The sequence below is a fragment of the Diplotaxodon limnothrissa genome, linkage group LG5 (assembly GCF_057381915.1).
Source record: "Diplotaxodon limnothrissa isolate DT_005_m linkage group LG5, D_limnothrissa_male_GT1.1, whole genome shotgun sequence".
Lineage (NCBI taxonomy): Eukaryota > Metazoa > Chordata > Actinopteri > Cichliformes > Cichlidae > Diplotaxodon > Diplotaxodon limnothrissa.
This window is the reverse complement of record NC_140600.1, coordinates 33,057,423-33,078,518: the sequence shown is the minus strand read 5'-3', so window position 1 is coordinate 33,078,518 and position 21,096 is coordinate 33,057,423. Positions and strand designations below refer to the sequence as shown.

Below are 21,096 nucleotides of genomic sequence, written 5' to 3'. Positions count from 1 at the left end.
GTATTTTCTGAAAGATGTAACATCAGTGTTCACACTCTAAAGGAATGTCAGTTCTAAGAAGCTGAGGATCCAGCATAAAAGGATCAGGCATCCTCTTTCAGTTATTTCCCTGAATTCAGCAGATATCAGAGAACAAAGTACTGTTTTTGTGCTATGTTATAAATATATTTCCTAACCTCAGCTCCAGGTCAGCAGTCTGTTGTCATAAAAGTGCAGCTCTGTTTACTCAGACTTATAGATTCAGACAACATAGGCAAGGTGCTGCAGTAACTAATAACAGATTTTGTCTCGGAAGAAAGAGCACTGTGTAAATCATTTTTATTGTAGCATTAGACCACTGTGGCGTGTGCCAAAATGGCAGAATGATGGAAATATGTGAGAGTGAGTGCACACATCTCCACCATTTCTCACTGAATTCTCACAAAGAATCAGATTGTGCTATTGTTCTTTGTTTCTTTTGCTCCCAAGCAGTGTTTATAAATGCCCTCTGCTGCAGGTTTGCGAACAGGATGCATGCACAGACGGGCTGCCAGTTCTAGCAACTGACTGTTGTGTGAGACGAAGTGTGAAGTAATATGCTGTGACCAGGATCCTGGTCAGACTGGTAATTCACTCCAATCACACAAAGAAGAAAAAGGGTAGAGAAGAACAGAGAAGAAGCAGTGGGTTAGCAGATGAAAGCTGAAGGGTACTTTCTTCCTCTGCTTCATATCTATTTTCATCAGGTTTCACCTCATTTCCACACTTACAGTGGGGCAAAAAAGTATTTAGTCAGCCACCGATTGTGCAAGTTCCCCCACTTAAAATGATGACAGAGGTCAGTAATTTGCACCAGAGGTACACTTCAACTGTGAGAGACAGAATGTGAAAAAAAAAATCCATGAATTCACATGGTAGGATTTGTAAAGAATTTATTCGTAAATCAGGGTGGAAAATAAGTATTTGGTCACCTCAAACAAGGAAAATCTCTGGCTCTCACAGACCTGTAACGTCTTCTGTAAGAAGCTTTTCTGTCCCCCACTCATTACCTGTATGAATGGCACCAGTTTGAACCCATCATCTGTATAAAAGACACCTGTCCACAGCCTCAAACAGTCAGACTCCAAACGCCGCCATGGCCAAGACCAAAGAGCTTTCGAAGGACACCAGGAAAAGTATTGTAGACCTGCACCAGACTGGGAAGAGTGAATCTACAATAGGCAAGCAGCTTGGTGTGAAAAAATCAACTGTGGGAGCAATCATCAGAAAATGGAAGACATACAAGACCACTGATAATCTCCCTCGATCTGGGGCTCCACGCAAGATCTCATCCCGTGGGGTCAAAATGATCATGAGAACGGTGAGCAAAGATCCCAGAACCACACGGGGGGACCTGGTGAATGACCTGCAGAGAGCTGGGACCAAAGTAACAAAGGTCACCATCAGTAACACACTACAACGGCAGGGAATCAAATCCCGCAGTGCCAGACGTGTTCCGCTGCTGAAGCCAGTGCATGTCCAGGCCCGTCTGAAGTTTGCCAGAGAGCACATGGATGATACAGCAGAGGATTGGGAGAATGTCATGTGGTCAGATGAAACCAAAGTAGAACTTTTTGGTATAAACTCAACTCGTCGTGTTTGGAGGAAGAAGAATACAGAGTTGCATCCCAAGAACACCATACCTACTGTGAAGCATGGGGATGGAAACATCATGCTATGGGGCTGTTTTTCTGCCAAGGGGACAGGACGACTGATCCGTGTTAAGGACAGAATGAATGGGGCCATGTATCGTGAGATTTTGAGCCAAAACCTCCTTCCATCAGTGAGAACTGTGAAGATGAAACGAGGCTGGGTCTTCCAACATGACAATGATCCAAAACACACCGCCCGGGCAACAAAGGAGTGGCTCCGTAAGAAGCATTTGAAAGTCCTGGAGTGGCCTAGCCAGTCTCCAGACCTCAACCCCATAGAAAATCTGTGGCGGGAGTTGAAAGTCCGTGTTGCTCGGCGACAGCCCCAAAACATCACTGCTCTCGAGAAGATCTGCATGGAGGAATGGGCCAAAATACCAGCTACTGTGTGTGCAAACCTGGTAAAGACCTATAGTAAACGTTTGACCTCTGTTATTGCCAACAAAGGTTATGTTACAAAGTATTGAGTTGTATTTTTGTTATTGACCAAATACTTATTTTCCACCCTGATTTACGAATAAATTCTTTACAAATCCTACCATGTGGATTCATGGATTTTTTTTTTTTTCACATTCTGATTCTCACAGTTGAAGTGTACCTCTGGTGCAAATTACTGACCTCTGTCATCATTTTAGGTGGGGGAACTTGCACAATCGGTGGCTGACTAAATACTTTTTTGCCCCACTGTACATTTTCCTCTGTGTAGTTCTCCTAATGTCTTCTGATTCAAGGTCTTGCCTCTGAATACATTCACCAGATTCAACCTTGCTTGTGAGCACAATAAGTAAACACAATGGATGGGGGGTTTCAAATACTTCCAAAAAAAGATTACACTGTGGTGTAATAATAGCTTTGGTAGGAAGTGTCAATTGCATTGCAGGCATTTTCCCATGCACTTATTGCTTAAGTTAGAAACTTGACTTATGGCTACTAGTAACCTCTTTGTCTTTCTCTGTCCCCATACCCCCCTCCACCTTCTCTGACTTACAGGAAACAAGATGGAAGGATCCGTCGTATCTCTGATGAAGTAGAGCCCCCACTAGCACATTCCCGCCCTCCATTTCTTTCCCCCTCACTTTCAAAGGTAATACAAGGCTTTGACCTGCTGCTGCTACTCTTTTCTTTAATCAGGTTTGCATTTGCATTCAGACACAGTGCCAAGAATCCCACACGAACAATGTGAAACTGAGGGTTTTACCACTTAAAGTTACGGTTAACTCAGTTCCATTGATAATATTAGTAATTGTGGCATAACGTGTCATCCCCTTCTATGCATGATTGATTAATAGCATTTACTGGGATAAGAATTAAAGCCCTGATTAATATCTCTTTAATTAATACTGTCACACTTATGAGTATGGTGGTATTAAAAGTCAAAAGGTCGTGTCAAGATATTGTCATATAGACCAACCTGTCGGCATGAAAAATGACATTACTGTTTCCTAGTGATCCCCCTGTGTGTCTGAATGTTTCAGTGAGAAGAGCAAACAAATGATGATTTAATCCTGCTATATGTTTTCCAAATACCTTTTTTTCATTTGGAATATATTTAAAGTAATTGTGCATTTGATATAGTCTGCACTGCGGGGAATGAATGTGATTAAACTCCGTCATGAAGTTGTGCGCTAGACTGAGTAAGGCTCTATGGATGTGGTTTCGAGCAGCTGGTTGTGATGGAACTAGAGATCAATGGGGTGGAGCTGGTTGCATCAGTCAGACACCGCAGTGACAGCTGACAGCAGCCGACAAAGAAACAGTTTTAGAGTTTGACAGCAGTTGAAATAATTGGCGCATATAGGTTGTTGCAACTTCTGCTTGGCCAAACTGAAAATTATTTTTAAAAGTATGTACGGCTACAGAAGTCTTAGTGATTCAGCTTTTATTAAATTTCACACAAGCACATTCTCACTCTCATTTTCTCACGTACTGACGCTTGGTCAGGACCTCTGTCACTTTTCGATGTGCGGTTTACTGCTCCGGAAAAGATAGAGCCTGACATGGAAGAAAGGAGTGTGACTCCTGTCTGAGACCACTGCTTTTATGTTCCATCTCCTTTTTTTCTGTTACTTTTTGTTCAGGTTGAGCCAATTAACTACTGCAAGATTTAGGAAAATATTGTGTTCAAATATCCTTTCTTACAATGCGTACATTAGAAGGTAAATTTCTCCCTTTATTGGTTTACGTCAGTAAAACATCCTGAGGCAGTGACAACACAAGCAGATCACTTGTACCTGTAGGCCTATGGTGTCTTTTTAGAAACTGAAGGACTTTTACTGAAGTGTGCTGGTCTACCTTGCATATGAAAAGGGGCTCCCATTTTCTCAACACATAACCTGGTCTTGAGCAGGTTATGTTCGGAAATTTGATTCATGCTGCTTTTGGAAACCATCTGAAAGCACCATGTTTTCACGGTTTCTTTTATGCACAGCATGTTTTAAGTGCAACAAAGATTTGCTGTGCAAATATATTTTCTATGTGCAAGTTATTAAGCTGTGCCTTGCTCTAATATCAGAAATGAGGTCCAGCTGTAAAGTTACAGCAGCAACAACTATGGAATGCATTGTCACTGGAATATACATGCATTCAGGTGCTGATGCAGAACGTGTAAGAATGTTTTTATAGTTTACTTGATTCTAATCTGTTGCTGAGTTTGTTTTACGCTGCTGGAATTGCAGCTTTTATAATACAGAGCACACACCGAGAATACCTGCTTAATCAATAAAATTAATTCATTTGATCTGGCAACAAACGAAAACTATTTCCATCTCTCCTTTATTATGTGACTTTAATGTTTAAATGTAACCAGTTTAAAGTTTCAGAGCTCTAATGTGCATCTATCACATTAGAAATAAACAGTAGCAGCCAGAGAGTGCACTCAGGATTTATTATTCTAATTACTGTGAATTGTAGTTCTTGTGATACTGACTTCACACCTCATCTATTAGTTGTAGTATCAAGTGTGCCTCCCGTGTCTTATTTCTGTGTTTGCGCCTTGGGTCCTTTGTGTTTCATTGCAAATCTTGTTGCGTTATTATGAATGTCTTTCTCAGTCTCCTTTGGCTATTTGCAGTTTTACTTTGAAGATCTGTTTTCTTTCCTGTCCTGTGTTAGTTTTGCTTCCTCTCTATTTCCTCCCAATCGTCCCTCCAATTGACTGTCTTCACCTGTGTGCGATTGCTTTCACCTGTGTCTTGTTATCCTCCTTTTGGACATTCACTAACCAGCCCACTGTGTATTAATACGTCTGTCTCCCTTTTTATCTTGTCAGATCATCTGTGCTTCCTGTCTTGCTGACATGTATTCTCTCTAGAGCTGCTGTGTGTTTCCTTTGTTCCAGACATGTGATTAATCAGCAAAATAAAGGCTCTTTTTTTCTGTACATCGTATACTTTAGTTATCCTGAATTTAGGTTCACTCTGATCACTCTGATCTCAAATCCATGTCAAGGCATGGGGAGTAAGTAGGGACTAGATCACACAAACTGGTACAACTAAATACCAGCACCATGAAATCTGATGGTTCCAGCCAGGCATTAATGTATGAAGAGCTCGCAGTGACAACTGGTTGGAGTGACATGTTTCTATGACTAACATTGCAGTCTTTTAAGCTCAATCTGACATTACATTTACTAAAGTTTAAATACAAACAGAATGCAATGAAAGCAAATCTCCATCCAATATAGATTTTCAGCCTTTCCACTTTTGCACAGAGATTTTTCCAGATTCTCTTCTATTTAATGATATTGTGCACTGCAGATCATGAGATATTCAAAATCGTTACATTTTGACTTTGAGGAATTTAAAATTGGGAGCCTGATCTTGGTATTTTTCTTTAAAAAGTAATGGTTTCAGTTTAAACAATTGATATGGTTTATGAGATTTGCAAAAATAATTTGCAAGTCGTTACACTTCTTAGATTAATTTTACATCTTGCACGTTATTTGCATCTTAATTCTCTCACAGTAGGAGATGTAAAATAAAACTAGTTACTCTGAAACTGGGCTACATATGAAATGTTATATACGTAACATACATCTCGCCCTTAATCTGTGTCTTTAATTTTTCATTGGTGCCCTCTCTCTTTTTAGCTCATCAAATTCTTTAACTGTTACCCCCAGGTGAAAATTTTCTCTGTTGCCTTCACCCCCGGTAGCTCCGGTTGGCAGACTGTTGTGGAGCCTGACAGTCTGTGCCCTCTGTCACAGGCTTACGGGACAAATATAGATCTGTGGCAGTTGTTCCTCTCTAATAGCGTACATACCAGTGTAGGCACAGTGGGGGTATTTCTGTCATGCTTGTAAGGGAAATACAGTTTGCAAGGCATTAATAATCTACATATGGAGTTTCAGGAATAGATTTAGCATTTCATCTGTTCAAATTATTTAAATGATGTTCTTGTTTCTTAATGTGGTTTGTTGTGTCAAAATGTAGAGCTATTTATACTTCCACAGTCTCAAATGGAAAGAAGCGAGAGTGAGCTGTTATTTTTTTGTTTTTTCCAAAATGGATTACTTACAGGAAGTATGTATACATAAAGGTTAACAGGTTCAACCCACTAGTGCTGTTAAAACAATGAAGTTAATTAATATTGTAATGCTTTATTTTTTATCGCTATAGAAAATGTTAGTGGTTGAAGTTAAAAGCCCCTTAAGTAAAACAAATCCACATTAGATGAATCACAGAAATGTATAATGAATGCAACTTATTAAGTGCATATTGTGTGTTTTCATTTGATATGAGGTATACTAATACACTAATGGTGGCCTGTTAAGCTTTGCTTACAGACATAGCTGCATAGTTATAGGAATCCCTTTTCAGATTCACAAATGCATTTGCACATGTTTATGAAGTGATTTTTCTGATGATTATAAAACTCTGATTTGGTACAGTTGCAGGTCTTATATAAGAATATTACGCAGGTAAAACCAAAAAAAAAAAAAAGCCTCAGGACTCCAATGGGAACTGGGAAAAGCCTGATATATTGCCTCAGGTGATAAATGTAAAAATGTCACTTTGCATAGGGAGCTAAAAAGTACTAGTTTAAGAAAGGGGAATAAACTTGAAGATTTTGACATTTAAAAAAAAATGCTTAGCGGACCTCTGTGAACTACTCCTCATTTGTGACTGAGGTTACATTAGCTGCTCCAAGTGTAACACCCTCTTACCCTCAAATATGTTAATACACTCTCTGCAGCCAAGATGCAGTGCAACGGGTAGACGAATGATTAGAAAAAATAAAACTTTATCTCATATAAAAGCGCCATAAAAACTGCTGCATTGGTTGAGTACTTTTTTTAAATTATGTCATTAACCACTTTCGGTTTAACATTAATAGATGAGCACTAATTAATTAAACTCTTGTAAAATTTCATTATCTTTGCCGTCTTTTTTCTTGCTGGATATCTGTGTCTAAATGTTTTGTTCTTTCCTTTTTACTGGAGTGAGACAGTAGGAAACCTGCTTGGACATACAGAGAACTGAGCAGAAGTTCTGCAGACCTTAACCTCTGTGGCAATCAACCAACTCATCTGAGGCGTTGATGGAGTGGAATGGGCCATCTGTGTGAACTCCATTTGTGTCCCTGAGGCCAATGTGGCCACAGCAAGGTCAGGCTAGTTTGCGCCAGACCCGATGAATGGACCACAATGGATTTTCTCTGGCTGAAATACTAGGCTTCTCTGCCCATTGGTCGACTCTCTTGAAGTTTAGTTTTCTGTTTTACTCAAGGATTTGCCTTTGAGAAAGCAGCTAACCCACAGAGTATAAATGAAAAGAGTGTGAAGAGGTGTGGGAATATTGGTTTGGACTCATGTGTTGGCAGTTTGTTTGTCAAAATCCAAAAGGCGCTAGTTTTGAATAGTTAGAATGAGAAGTAAGCATTTGAATCAGAGCGGGATAAAAGTCTGGATTGTATGGGTCATTGATGTAAATAGTCCGTACATGTTTTCATGGACATACTATACTTAAATGTACACAACCATTCAATCAAATCAGTCAATCAATGAATTTGTTGATTATTCAGCCTCTTTCACTCGCACACTCTATCTGAGGCCCAGCAATTGGCTATAATCCACTCAAAGAAAAAGAGATGTGTAGCTCATGCTAACAGTACATTCACTGCAGCAGCTCCAAACCGTCTCTAAGGGCAGAGTCAAAAGAGCAGCTTAAAAGACTGAAGGTCCTGAAGAGTGGAAGTGCAACCAACAGCATTTTTTTTTTTAGTAAACACTGTTCCTTAAAATCACACCAAATACTGCACTTATTAAAATCAAGATTGTGCAACAGCTTGTTGAATTTCCCACCGACTTAAGCTAAAATGTTGCACACACCAGCATGACTTTACAGTCAGTATGCTTTGTAACTGAAACAATGTTAACACTAATTGTGAATCTGAATAGCGTTCACTACTCTCTGCCCACAACTTCGTTGCTGTCATCTACCACTGTTACATAACATTTGGGCAAGTGTGTAACTTTGTAAGTGAACTAGTGCTAAAGCCAGTTTCTGAATAAACAGATTAGCTAATAAATTTTTTAAAAAGTAATAAAATGCACCCTCGGGATAGTGTTTAAATTGCATGGTGCAGTGTCACTCTACTGAATGTATACCTCTGTATACGAGATGTTCAAACCATGTCATCCTGTCACCCTATACTCTTTAGTTTTCCTCAAAGGAAATCAGTGAAGACCAGTGGCTATGTTCATCCTTGATTGTAAAATATAAGTGCTTTTTATACTGTATATTGCTAAAATGTATCCTTTTGAAAGCTTCCCTCTGTTTTTGAAGTGGGTCAGTGCAGATATCTGATACTGGAGGAGGGCCTGATCAAGAGACGAGCCAAGAAAAAGTTCTGCTTGTAAGGAACAGCTTCCCTTTCATCCCAGAGTGCCTCCCTGGTCTTTTTATCTCTTTCTCTCTCTTCTACTTTCTCTTGCACTCTTGTGTCATACCCATCTTTAACTATGCACAAATGATTTTTAGAATTGCTGAGGTTCGCTGAGCAGATTTTAGCTTCACTTATTTACCCCAGTGGAGGCAAGCTTTGAGCTTTCACGTTGTTGTTTTCTTTCTGTTCATCGTCTTTTTTCTTGATTTTCTCTTTCATTTATTTTGGGCTACTTTGTCTTTTAATGAAGTGATTCTCAAAGTGCAAACCACAGGGAAACTCGAGCTGTAAGGTTGGTCTTTAGTTATATAACGGGAAAGAGATGATGAGACTCATGACTTGAGAAATTTGAGATGAATGAAAAGAGGAAGAGAATGTTCTCATATTGTGATACAGCAAAAAGAGAACTATGCAGTTTTAAGTCCACATGCAAGTGTGTGTGCACGAAAAAGAGAAGACGGTTTCACAGAGTACAAAGGGAGGGGAGCAACATTGTTCCTCCCTTCGTCCTACTTCCTTTACCATAGCTCTATTTGCCGTGGGGGTGTGGAGGGTTGGGTGTGGGGGGTGAAAAGGGGAAGGAAGGGCAATAATATCCTCACATTACAGCACATGCTGCTTTTACCTCACACACAGATATGGGTTTTGATGGACAGCTATAAGTTTGTTTTTTTTTCCCCACAAATCCACTGCCTGAGCGACAGTGAATGTAAAGTTGTCATTGTCTGGCTCGCATTTCTCCTTGGGGCTGACAGTGACATCAACACCCTCGCTCTTGTCAGCTTGACTGCATCTGTACTTGTGGAATAATGACGGAGCTCAGCATGGCTGAGAATGTCTTATTGGATAGACTGCTCAGTAGTCCCCCCAATAAGCCTTTTTTCAAGAGACGATGCTTAAGTGATGTGAGTATTTTTCATTTGCTGGAACTGAGTTTGTTATTTCTGTTATCTTGCTTGACTCTTAAGTTTGCTCGGGAACACAAATATAAATATAGTATGTGTGGTGTTGTAGAAAAGGAAGTAATGAAATTGTGTTAATTGCACAGACAGATAACACTTCACTAATCTTTTTGTTTTAGGAAGGAACTGTTAATAGCACATACCTTGGTAACCTGGTTTCATTATGTAAATATTTTGTATGTCTCATAATAAGATGGTTTTCCTTGCATTGTTAGGGTTTGTGTGCTGCTGTGCTCATAGAGTGCCTCCACAATTTGGGAGTGCGCCGCTTCTTTTTCTCTCTCTCAAAAAAAAAAAAAAGAATTCGGCACTGACGTGGCTGCTGTGGAGTCTGTGTGGTTCACTGATAATCTGTTCAGCCTAGGACAGTGTTTGTTGATGTTTGTTTTGCAGTCAAGAGAGCAGTATCTCCTTGAATATCATATGGCACTGTTTATTTTCACATAGAACAATAGACTGGGGCTGCACCTTTGGCTTTACTAGGTCAGGATCAGATGTGTGTGCGTTTGTGAAGCATGCTTTCATGGGTGGAGGCGTATATATGTATGAGTTTGCAAGTATATTTTAGCACATGCATGTGTGAAATGTTTGTATGCATACATGTGTATTCTATCCTGTTGTTGTGCGTGTGTTAGTGTTTGTGTGTGTGTGTGTTTAGCAAGCCCCTGCAGTGCTCCTCAGTAAATTTAATCTGTCATGTGGAAACATCAGCTTGGCACTTCAGTCCACTTGTGTTACATGGTGAACAGAGGGCTCGCCCCACAACAGGCACTGCTGTCAGGGCTGCTGCAGTTCTCTCCTCCTTCAGCTCAGGTTGGAGCTGCTTAAAATCCTTAATGTGGCCTCTGCAGATGAGGGTGCATGCCTAAGGGCATTTTCTTTTGCTTAACCTCAACAAGTGATTCTCCTAATTGAGCAAAAATATATTATTTAGGGTGTAATGAAAAGCCAGTAGTGGCATTGAAATCTGTTTGTCTAATTAGCAATATTAGTATCAATTCCCTAAGTGGACACGTGCTCATTACCAAGCATCATGATTACACCATGGCTGATATCAAACAGAGTTGCCAGATCATGTATGATAATTTATTTTAATGTCATGTTTTGGACTCTTCCTGTTGCCTGATAGGTTGTAGTGTGAAGTGTGTCTCATTCACACATGTGATGTGACTGTGTGCTTCATACACCAAAACCTGAGTGTCTTCCAGCTAATTGCGCAGAGTCAGATGAGCTTTAGCAACAGAGAGAAGCACCATGGAGCTTTGATGCTCATTTCCCCCTAAGAGTTACTTGTTTACAGTGTGTTTGTCTTGAAGCGTGGAGGAGCGAGGGATTCTCCAGGCACTGAAGGGAGCCTCAGTGATATTGGTGTCAAGTGGGATGCGTTAGGGTGTACTAAAATGAGGCGTTAAATAGTGCCAGGGATTCCAACAGGAAATTTTTTGCCTTGAGAGTGCACAGGAAGCTTTTTCACTCAGCAGAGATGAAATCAAAGTAAACACCGAGAAGGAAAGCATATCACCACAAATATACCCTTTTTAAAACTTTGGATTTCTTTCCTCCAGACCTCGGACCTGTTTGCCATGATCGAGAGGTTGCAGGTACTGTAAATGTTCTACTGGCTCAGCTTTCTGCTTAAAACCCGTTCTCCCTCACAGACTCAGAATTTTCACTTTGGACACAAAATCTCTATTTACTTCTATTTTGAGACTCCACTTTTTTTCGGTTTTTCCTGCTATTTTTGTATTCAGCACTGTAACTCCACTATACAGGAACACTGTGTGTCCATGTATTTACTATTAATGTGTCTTCTTGTAGCAAGAAATCTTATTCTTCTGAATGTGCTGAACAGATCCTTTGTGTTTTCCCTTCACATCTGTGTCATCAAGTAGCTTGACTTGTAGAAATCTAGTTTTTATTATAGCCAATGAGCTAGTGCTTCAGTGTAGCACAAATTATAAGCAAGTACTCCAGATACTGAGTAAGCCAGTGGAAAGAAAGCAAAACCATTAAAACGGGTTGTTCAAAAAGAGTCTAATTATGTAGGCATCAACCACATTATTTAGCATTGAATAGGTAGCCTATAAAATGAGAAAGGGTATTTCATCTTACGTGATGTTTTTTTTAGGGATCAAAGTATGTCAACACAGGAAACTATTTTAATCTAAATGGTCTACTGTGATAATATCTTATTCCCAAGAGTCACAAAATCATTATTTAGCTTTACAAAAGTGCTATAAAGGCTATGCGACTGGTTTATCCATGAAGCTGTAGTGCTGAAAGACTCGCAGGCATAAAAAGCATGAGGTGAGATACATATTACTTATATAGTCTTTTGTACCGTCCACAGAAGGGTCAAGTGGATGATGGAAGTGAAAACATGAACAGCTTTCAGAGAATAGATTTGGTGAACACATGTGCACTTTCCCTTTGATTTGTCTTCTTTAGACAAAAAATTGCTTGGATATGCAGATCAGGAAATATTTCTGTGTTTTAGGAACTGTCAGCGTTAGTCAATGAAAGAATAAGAAGAGAGAGATTATTTATAACCCTATTATGGCCCTTGAGTAGACTTGTGGATAGTGAAATCATTTGTATAGCTTGATGGACGCACTCTTTCTGTTCTTGCCGCTTTTTCTGTCTACTATAGTTTCTAATTCCTTGGTCCTCTTTACTTCCTCTTTCTCTGGTAATTTCAATCACCTTTCTCTGGTGATCTAGATTATTTTCTGTCACAATGAACTGTTGAAGGTATTGTAAAATTACCTTGCATTACGCTGCTGCATAAGGTACTGACAGCCAGCATTGTCCTGAATCTGTATTTCTTTGTATATGTGTCAACAGCTGCTTAGATATCCTACCTGTGCCATCAGTATCCTGTCTATTTTTTCCTTCTCATCTTAACAGGGTTACAGAATGGATGAGCAAAGATGTCCCCTCCCTCCTCCCCTCAAAGTGAGTCGTAAATCCTCACATCTCCTCGTAGACTGCAGTCTGGTAAAGCATCTGTAATGGCAAAGTTAGAAACCTTTTCCTTATCGGCTGTCAGACAGGCTTTAGGGTGCTCACTGGGTGAGTTAGGAGTTCGACAGGGACTAGCACTGCAAAATCTTCTGTTACCCTCTGTCTGTTACCTAGACAGCCTAATGCAGGTACTATTCAAGGCACAAAAAAAAAAGACACACAAAAGGTGGTAATCAGCAAACAGAAGAACATAAATTCTTGCAAAACCCTGTAACTTGGTCAGGGTTTGGCTGACTTCACCTGTGTACAGCTTAGTTGTAAAACAATTTTACGGTCAAATTAGGAATGCACAAAGTACCATCTCTATAAAGAATCACACATCTCATCTATTATCTTTTGATTCAAGCTACAACTGTATTTATCCAAGATTTATGTTTAAGAGACCCCAAACTCAATGATGTACAAGGTGTGTTAAAAAACCTCTGAGAGCAGGTGCATAAAAATCAAAAGCCTTGCATGATTTAAATTTGGCCTTTGTATTCTCATGCACCTCTGGACTGTTTTCAGTGCAGCTGCATGTTTTTTAGATCTCTTGGGGGGGGGGCTGTTAAAGCTTCATTGTGTTCCTCTGCGATAAGCAATGCATCTCCTGGAAAGCAGTCCAAGGTGGTGGGCAAAGATTATATCGGCATGGCCAGAAAAACAGCAGGCGATGGCTAGCTGCCATGAAACCACAGCTCAGATCATTTCCTCCCAGTGATCTCTTTTAGATGCCTCCGGATGTTACAATAGAACTCTACATTTATAGTCTTACCCTGGGAAATGAATCTGTGGTGCATAACCCAATGAATGTTGGGAAGGGGGGGGGTGGGGACAAAAGCATATGCTTCTTCTCTCATTCTTCAATTGCTTAATTGCCTTTGGGGCTTGTGGACTTGTCTGCTAAAAACTGTGGAAAACTACTAGGCCATAGCCAGGGACCCAGCACGTATCACTACTGACAGTTCTCCACACGAATTTTGGGTCAAACAGAAGTTCATATGTGTTTTCTGCCCATGTCTGAGTTTCATGGTAAAATTGTAACACATAACTTGTAAGTCTGAACAAGACATCCAGGGAGGGATCTAAAAATAGCACCGGTGCAGGAAGCTGTCTGGACATGGCCGAGAAGATGGCCAGAATTTAATTATGCAAGGCTTTTGATATTTGTGGTTTTTATAATCACATCTGCTTATACCTTGAAATTAAAAAAACAAGTGATTATTTAGTGCCAAACAAGCCTTCTTTGTATTATCATGTTGGTATCAAATCCTTTGTACTAATATTTAATATTAACTTCTCCCACTAACTTTAGCTCATACCATGAAAACAAACAGAGACCAAATTATTTGCACAAATGTCAACAGAAGCATATTTTGGGTAAATTCATTAGCCAGGAAATCTTGTAAAAGACCATCAATGGAGAGTTGCTTTTTCCATCAACTGCTCCTGCACTTGATGTATGAATGACAGCATCTATCAGTTAAGTCGTTCACTATATATAAATTGCCATAAAATTGCTTACATTCTTACTGGTCCACCAAGTTTCTTCATTTCTGACCTCTCCCTCTGTGCATTGTCACAAGAACTGTTATGTAAGGGAGTGTGACCTTCATTTACACATTTCACAAAGTTCTCAGTGTCACTTCTGCCACATGTTGCCCGTAGCTTGTAATGAAAGAAATCTTGCTATGCTTTGCTGGAAACATGAAACATTCTTGAGGAAAAGAGAAAACCAGTATATTAAATTGAGCAAATGTTGGTATGGAGTGCAACAAGCATTAAAAATTAATGCTGCAGCAAGTGAATACAAGTGTAAGAGGATAAAATGAGAGAAAATGTTTGCTATTACGTGTTGTTCAGGGATTTTTTTACTACACATTGCAGCACATATTAGCTACCAATAACTGAAAGTAAGCCTTTATAATGTCAACTTTTAGACATCCAGATGAATATAACTGTGGGTGAAGGGTTGTCCTGTTATCATTTTGACCCTGGGGGGTTGTAACACCCAGATACTGGAGGTTATAAAATATGTAAACCTTTGCCAGATGACGGCCAAGTTTAAATAACATTTTAATAGTTACGTAATCAAAGCTGGGACAATGAATACAGACTGAAGCCTTAGATAACAGTTTCTTGAATAACAAAAGAGCTAAAGCGTTTATTCATTTATTATTTCTCAAAGAAAGCTGACAGTGTGGCCTCTTTCGTGATTTCAGAATAAGAAAAAGTAACAGAACAATGCAGAACTGAAACCTACTGTAGTTAATATTCTGTCACAGTGTCTGTGCTCATCGTTGTTTTCCAAAGAACCAAAACTGAAAGTATGACTACAAGCGGCTGTTTGCCAGCCTGACTCATATTCATTTCTGTCCCTGCAGACAGAAGAAGACTACATCCCTTATCCCAGCGTTCATGAGGTATAGTCCACATATCCTCCGTATAAATAGTTTACACACTACAAAGCTGTCAGAAACTGTAATGCTAAAGATTCAAATGGGAATACACAGTTTCTGAGGCAGTGAAAGCAATGCAGTGCATGGTGCCAAACACTCACTATTAATAATGGTACTATACTTTACTTTTCTCTGTTATCATTATTTCCTGTGACTTCCAGGTTCTGGGTCGCAGCAGTCCTTTTCCACTCATACTCCTGCCCCAGTTTGGAGGCTACTGGATTGAGGGGACCAATCATGAACCTAAAGACCCACCAGAGGCAGATCAACCTCCCTGTCCTACCTCCCACATTAAACTGGAAACAAACAGTACTGCAAAGATCTACAGGAAGCAGTTCATGGGCAAGGTAAAACTCAAGAAGCAAAATCTATTCTTTCTTTTCCTTTGTTTTAAAGGATTAATCTTTATTTCTTCATTTTAGTATGTAACCTTGAAATGTGCAAGTATATTGAGGAAGACCCATCTTTTGATTGAGCCTCTTATAAAATAACACTTGTTTCTAAAAACTCCTGACACATCTAACACTTAGGCACAGGGCAATGAAAGCAAAGGAAGAACGTGTGTGTTTGTGTCATTTGTAAACATTAGGCACAGAGTAATAGTAGTTGGCTTTCTGAAGACTTACAGTATAATTATTAGCATTTTCTTAAAACTGGCAAAAGTCTCATCTTGTGGTGTGAAGCCAACTGTCTACTTTAAATGCAAATCTATTGTGTAGCAAAAGAAATTGGCATTGCAACACAAGATTTCGCAAAAGTTGTCTCAATGTACGCTCGTACATTTTCTGCAAGAGGAGGTCAACCACTTTCCTTAAACAGAAGCCTTTTTCTTTAAGCCTCTTTATTTGTAATTTACAAAAACATTTTTATTATTCTATTGCTAACTACTGGAACAATATGTATTCTTCCATTAAAATTTCCTCTGCGTATCTTCCCCTAGGAACACTTTAATTACTACACCATGGATGCTGCCCTGGGCCACTTGGTCTTTTCAATGAAGTATGATGTCATTGGGGATCAAGAGCATCTGCGCTTGATGCTTCGGTACAGTTTCCTATTATCTTTATCTCTGACTTGTTTCCTGCACCATTTGTGATTTTATTCACCTGAGTTTGCTTTTATAATCACAGCCCTTGACTTCACTCCCCTACCCCTCCACCACTTACCTTTATCTCATTTTGTCTTTTCATATTTCTGTTTCTCACTTATTTTCTGTCTTCACTGCCTTTTCTTACACCGAATCTGCAACAGTCCAATAACTCTCCTTATTTGTTTTCTTTGCATGTACTGACAGTTTCCAAAATACACCTATTAAGTACTGAGTATTTTTTTACATGCCTCACTGGATACATTTTCTTTTTGTTCAAAAATAACTTTAAATCAAGGGAAAATGTCACAGAGCAAGGTAGCATTCTCAGTTCCCCCAATACAGTCAGTGGTTCTCACAGGTTGCCTCAGTTATGCATTTTAAAATGCAATCGCCAGTAATAATGAACACTTAGACAAGAGTCCAGCTGAGCATTGTATCAATCATTTTATTGTAGTCAATAAAAAGTAGGTGATATAATATACAGTATAATTACAAACACCTTTGTGTACAAATATGGATTTAAAACTGTTAAAAAGAAGGATACTCAGCAATATCTGCGCTGTGCATGTGCAGTGCCACCCACAATCACCTAAATCTCACTCAGTGAGCTTCACCACTCCTTCATATTCTCCTTGAGACTGATGAGGGGGAGTGAGGCAGAACTCAGTGCACCGTACAACCTGTGAATTAATTTTAGCACCTGAGAGATTCCTCTTGATTTTAAGAGCTGTGTTTCCTCTTTGTTAATGAAGCCTCGGAGTGGATGAGTGTGCAGTGAGGTAACAGCCACTCTGCCCACAACATTTTTCACACAGTGATGTTTCTCAGTGGGTGGGCACCACCCACAGTCACCTCGAATTGTGTAGCCATAGGCAGTGACGCACAGTTATATTTAAAGCACCTGTATGATTTCCATGATAAGGCATAACCTGTTTTTATTGTTTTTACTGGAAATGCCCCTATAGACAGCAATGACACGGTATTTTCTCACCCCGAGTTTACATCCAGCTTTCCTGCATCACATGCCATATAACCTTTAATGTATGTATGCTATTCACTCACAGTTCCTTCAGTAACTGCATAAGTGCTACTTATGAATGGTGGTATTATTATCATCTATACCCTTGAAAGTATGATAATCTGAGTATATATAACTCCATATTATTGTTCCTGCAGAGTACAAATTTAATTCCATGCCAAATATATAATATTTTATGCATGAGTTTGTATGAGTTTTTGAGACCTCTACATAATAAGTTTGATTTTTGAAATTTCATCAGAGGGTACAATGAATACGTTTTCAGGGAATCTCTTTTTTAGTGAGTCAGTATACATGATTTAAGCATGTGGAGAAATCCAAAGCATGCAGGCTGAGTAACTTTTAAGTCATGCTTGCAACCCTGTGAGTGGTGTTTGAGGGAAAGTTTTGCACACTAGAGTTTATATATTTGGAGTTAATTAGCTTTAGCGCTGGATTTTCACTTTTATACAGAGGCAGACTTTTTGCTAAGTTAACTGGCTGCCTCTAGCCTGATATTATCTTTGTATATATATCATGAAAGTAATATCAATCTTCTCATCTTTAGCAACTCTTGATGAGAAAGATCCAAAAGTGAAGTGCTGCTGTATGTACTGTTTATTGTTCAGAATTTCTGGACACAGACTACTTTTAAGCATTCACTGGGTGCGCAGATTTCCTAGTATTGCTTATTGTACTCCTTGTACTCCCCACCACCACTAGACACACACACAGACACACACACACACACACACCCCATTCAACCCTCTTCCAGGCAATTTTGGCTCGGAAACATCATGTGTAAAGACCATTATGCTCCCGCCTTCACACAACATCTATAGGAAAGGTCCTCTTTGAATTGACAGCTCAATTGCTTGGAGGCAAAGCATCATAGAAAGAAACCAAAAACCCAGCAGGATTCCTTTGGATTAGAAATAGAACAGAGGACGTTTTGACTTTTCATATTTTTTGCCTTTCAGCACAAAACAAAAAACTTATCATGATGTGATTCCCATTTCCTGCCTTACTGAGTTCCCCAACGTGGTTCAGATGGCCAAGGTAAAAACGTATGATTATCTTCATACACACAAAAAAAATCTCTCTGCATATAATTTGACTTTGTCAAGTGTATTTTTTCATTCACAGCTTGTTTGTGAAGAAGTAAACGTGGATAGGTTTTACCCTGTCCTCTATCCGAAGGTAAGCAGTACTCCTCATTGCCACTTTATCTTTTGATCCGCGTTATCCCGCAATACTAAAGTACCATGAATCGGACTAGAAACTCAATTTTCTCTTATCCTCAGGCATCAAGGCTCATTGTCACCTTTGATGAGCATGTAATTAGCAACAATTTCAAGTTTGGGGTTATTTATCAAAAGTTTGGTCAGGTGAGTGCACTTCAGTGATGCTGCTGCAGCTTATTTCAGCTTTTGAAGTCACTCTTCCTGAAAATTTTATTTGCTTCTTCCCTGCAGACATCAGAGGAGGAGCTATTTGGGAACATGGAAGAAAGTCCAGCCTTTGTTGAGTTCTTGGAGTTTCTGGGCCATAAGATTGAACTTCATGACTTTAAAGGGTTTGGACAGTTTTGCATTATGAAGTCTTTCCCCCAAAAACAGAAAAACTGACCTTTTAAAGCACTTTTGGTTATTCTCACTCGAATATGATGTGAGATGCATCATTCTATTGATCGGTGTTGGCTTAAAGAGCAATGTAAAAAGCCCTGATATTTGTAGTATTGACTGAGGGATTAAGCAAGCAAAAAAAGTGCCCTTGGCATTTCCCCAATGATGAATCAGTATGGATGGACAGTTGTCAGAGAGCACGCACCTATGTTCCACTTTTCCACTTTATCATTCTCGTCTTGTGTCTCTCTGCTGTTAACCACAGTGTTATACTTGCCTTCTTCTCTTGTTTCCTCCTCTCTTATTTTTATTGCCTCTGCCCTTATCTTTCTTTTGTCTTCTCTTTCCTTTCTTTTTCAGTTTTCGGGGGGGACTCGATGTCACTCATGGCCAGACAGGGACAGAATCCGTCTACACAAATTTTCACAATAAGGAGATCATGTTTCATGTGTCCACCAAACTGCCTTACACAGAAGGAGACTCACAGCAGGTATAGTGATAATGCCAATGATTAATCATTTAGGAAACCAGTTTGTGTTTTCAGGACCTTCAGTAATCGATTTGTAAAGGTCTGTGCTTGTGACACATTCATGCATCTGCAGCAGCAGCTGGCGGGTCAAGGCATTTAACTCAATGCTGATAAAGGAAGATGAATCATGTTCATTTGTAACTTTGATGTGCAAAGTGGAAAAAATAAGGATTAAAATTGTACATCAGGGATACTTCTTTGCTTTTTTGCTGAGAGTTGTTGAGAAGAACTGCCCTAATGTTCTTACAATAAACACTATATTGAGACTAAAAACAGCTTGAAGTAAACAGCTTTTCTGGCTCGTTATTAAAGGTAACGAGCGAGACTCCTCTAACATGTTATAAATTTGTTTATTTTTTTCTAATATTGATTTCTGGTGTTTGACCTTAGTTCAGCTTTTGATGCCATCAATATCACAATTCTGAGTTCACTTTAAAGGTCGGCCTCAAAGAAAGAAGCCTGGTTTACATCATATTGGTCAGATTAAGCTCAGCGACTTTGACTGGGCCTATTTCAACACTGATTGTTTTCTTTTTCAGCACATCAGTTGCAGATTTGTTGTGTGCTTGGGATCATTGACCTGTTGTGTGACATAATTTAGGCCAAACTGTCAGACAGATGGCCTCATGTACAGAGGAGTTCATGGTTGGCTTAATGACTGCAAGGTGCCTATGTCCAGGACTGCATAGAGCCCTTCTAAAGCTTTTGTTTTCAGAACTGTACATACATATCTTCCATGTTTGTTTGCTATTTTTATTACAGCATTCCAGGGATTGGCAGATATTAACAATGGAAGTAATTCCATGTTTGTTGTGTTCACTTACCCCAGAGAGAAATAGCATTTTTAAGGGTTACCATTTCCACTAGAATTACAGTGGTCTTTTTTGTACTGAAGTTTCTCCTCTCTTGAAGACTTTAATCTATTTGATGTTATGTTGCAGTGAGCTGCATTAGTCCTTAGCTGCTCTTCAGTCCCTTCTAGAGATGTTTGAACTTTGTTACCGCAGTAACCCTGTACAGATGGTCCATATTGCCTAGGCATGGAGAGATACAGAGAGCATAAACAACACCCACATGAGATGATTCATCAGGGAACTCAGGAAAAGAAGGCAAGGTGCAAGAGTAATAGCTCAGTATTCAGTACTTCAGGGAGGAAAAAGTGAAAGATTTCTGTTGCCAGACCTTACTGAATGTAATCAGATTTGAAAGGTCTTACAGTAATAACAGATGTCAAGTGTTTCAAATCAGTGACACATACGCTAAGCCTGTTTGTGTGTGGTGATGGTATACGATTGCAGTGCTTGGAAAAATTAGATAGAGCGTCTTCAGCTGTTTGGTTTCAGAGAGTCGTTGTGTGAGTAAATACTGAAGCCGACAGATAATCAGCTCAGGGGTGATGCAGTAGTAGCCTGGATGACATGAATCATAGCCATGTGTAGCCTATCTAATTCACCTTCATTACTGTCATAAAAATGCATTCTTTACAAAACCTTACAATATTCAGCTTTAATTGATAAAAATAGTAAAACTTGACTTAATTCCTGTCAGACTTTCAACACAGTTACATAAAACTCATTTTGCAGATAAACTCAGTTGTGATAAAGTTATCAGAAAACCATCAGCTGTGAGACTGATTGAGAGCATCTTTGATGTTTTTTCACATAATTTCACCCTTTTTTTTTTTTAAGTAATAAACTGGCATATTTATAAACACTTCCCAGAATCAGAAACACATCTTCTTCATATGAACAAACAAACAAAGTTATAACCTTATTAAACTTCTAGTAGAAAAGCAAACACCATAATCATCTCTAAATCCTATTTGCTGTATTGTATTTTGCTTCCAGTTGGTTGA

The 21,096-nt window shown here is 39.2% G+C and overlaps 1 protein-coding gene across 1 annotated transcript in view; it reads left to right on the top strand.

Annotated features, from left to right (window-relative positions):
• The first annotated feature begins 674 nt into the window (after positions 1 to 674).
• Positions 675 to 21,096, top strand: part of rap1gapb (RAP1 GTPase activating protein b) — a 28,535-nt gene continuing 8,113 nt past the window's right edge. Inside the window, exons 1-12 of the mRNA XM_085353537.1 lie at positions 675 to 688; positions 2,661 to 2,754; positions 11,083 to 11,118; positions 12,425 to 12,472; positions 14,905 to 14,943; positions 15,141 to 15,326; positions 15,920 to 16,023; positions 18,068 to 18,146; positions 18,234 to 18,287; positions 18,392 to 18,475; positions 18,563 to 18,663; positions 19,073 to 19,202. Of these exons, the coding sequence (XP_085209663.1) occupies positions 675 to 688; positions 2,661 to 2,754; positions 11,083 to 11,118; positions 12,425 to 12,472; positions 14,905 to 14,943; positions 15,141 to 15,326; positions 15,920 to 16,023; positions 18,068 to 18,146; positions 18,234 to 18,287; positions 18,392 to 18,475; positions 18,563 to 18,663; positions 19,073 to 19,202 (969 nt within the window). The remainder of the gene's footprint in view (positions 689 to 2,660; positions 2,755 to 11,082; positions 11,119 to 12,424; positions 12,473 to 14,904; positions 14,944 to 15,140; positions 15,327 to 15,919; positions 16,024 to 18,067; positions 18,147 to 18,233; positions 18,288 to 18,391; positions 18,476 to 18,562; positions 18,664 to 19,072; positions 19,203 to 21,096) is intronic.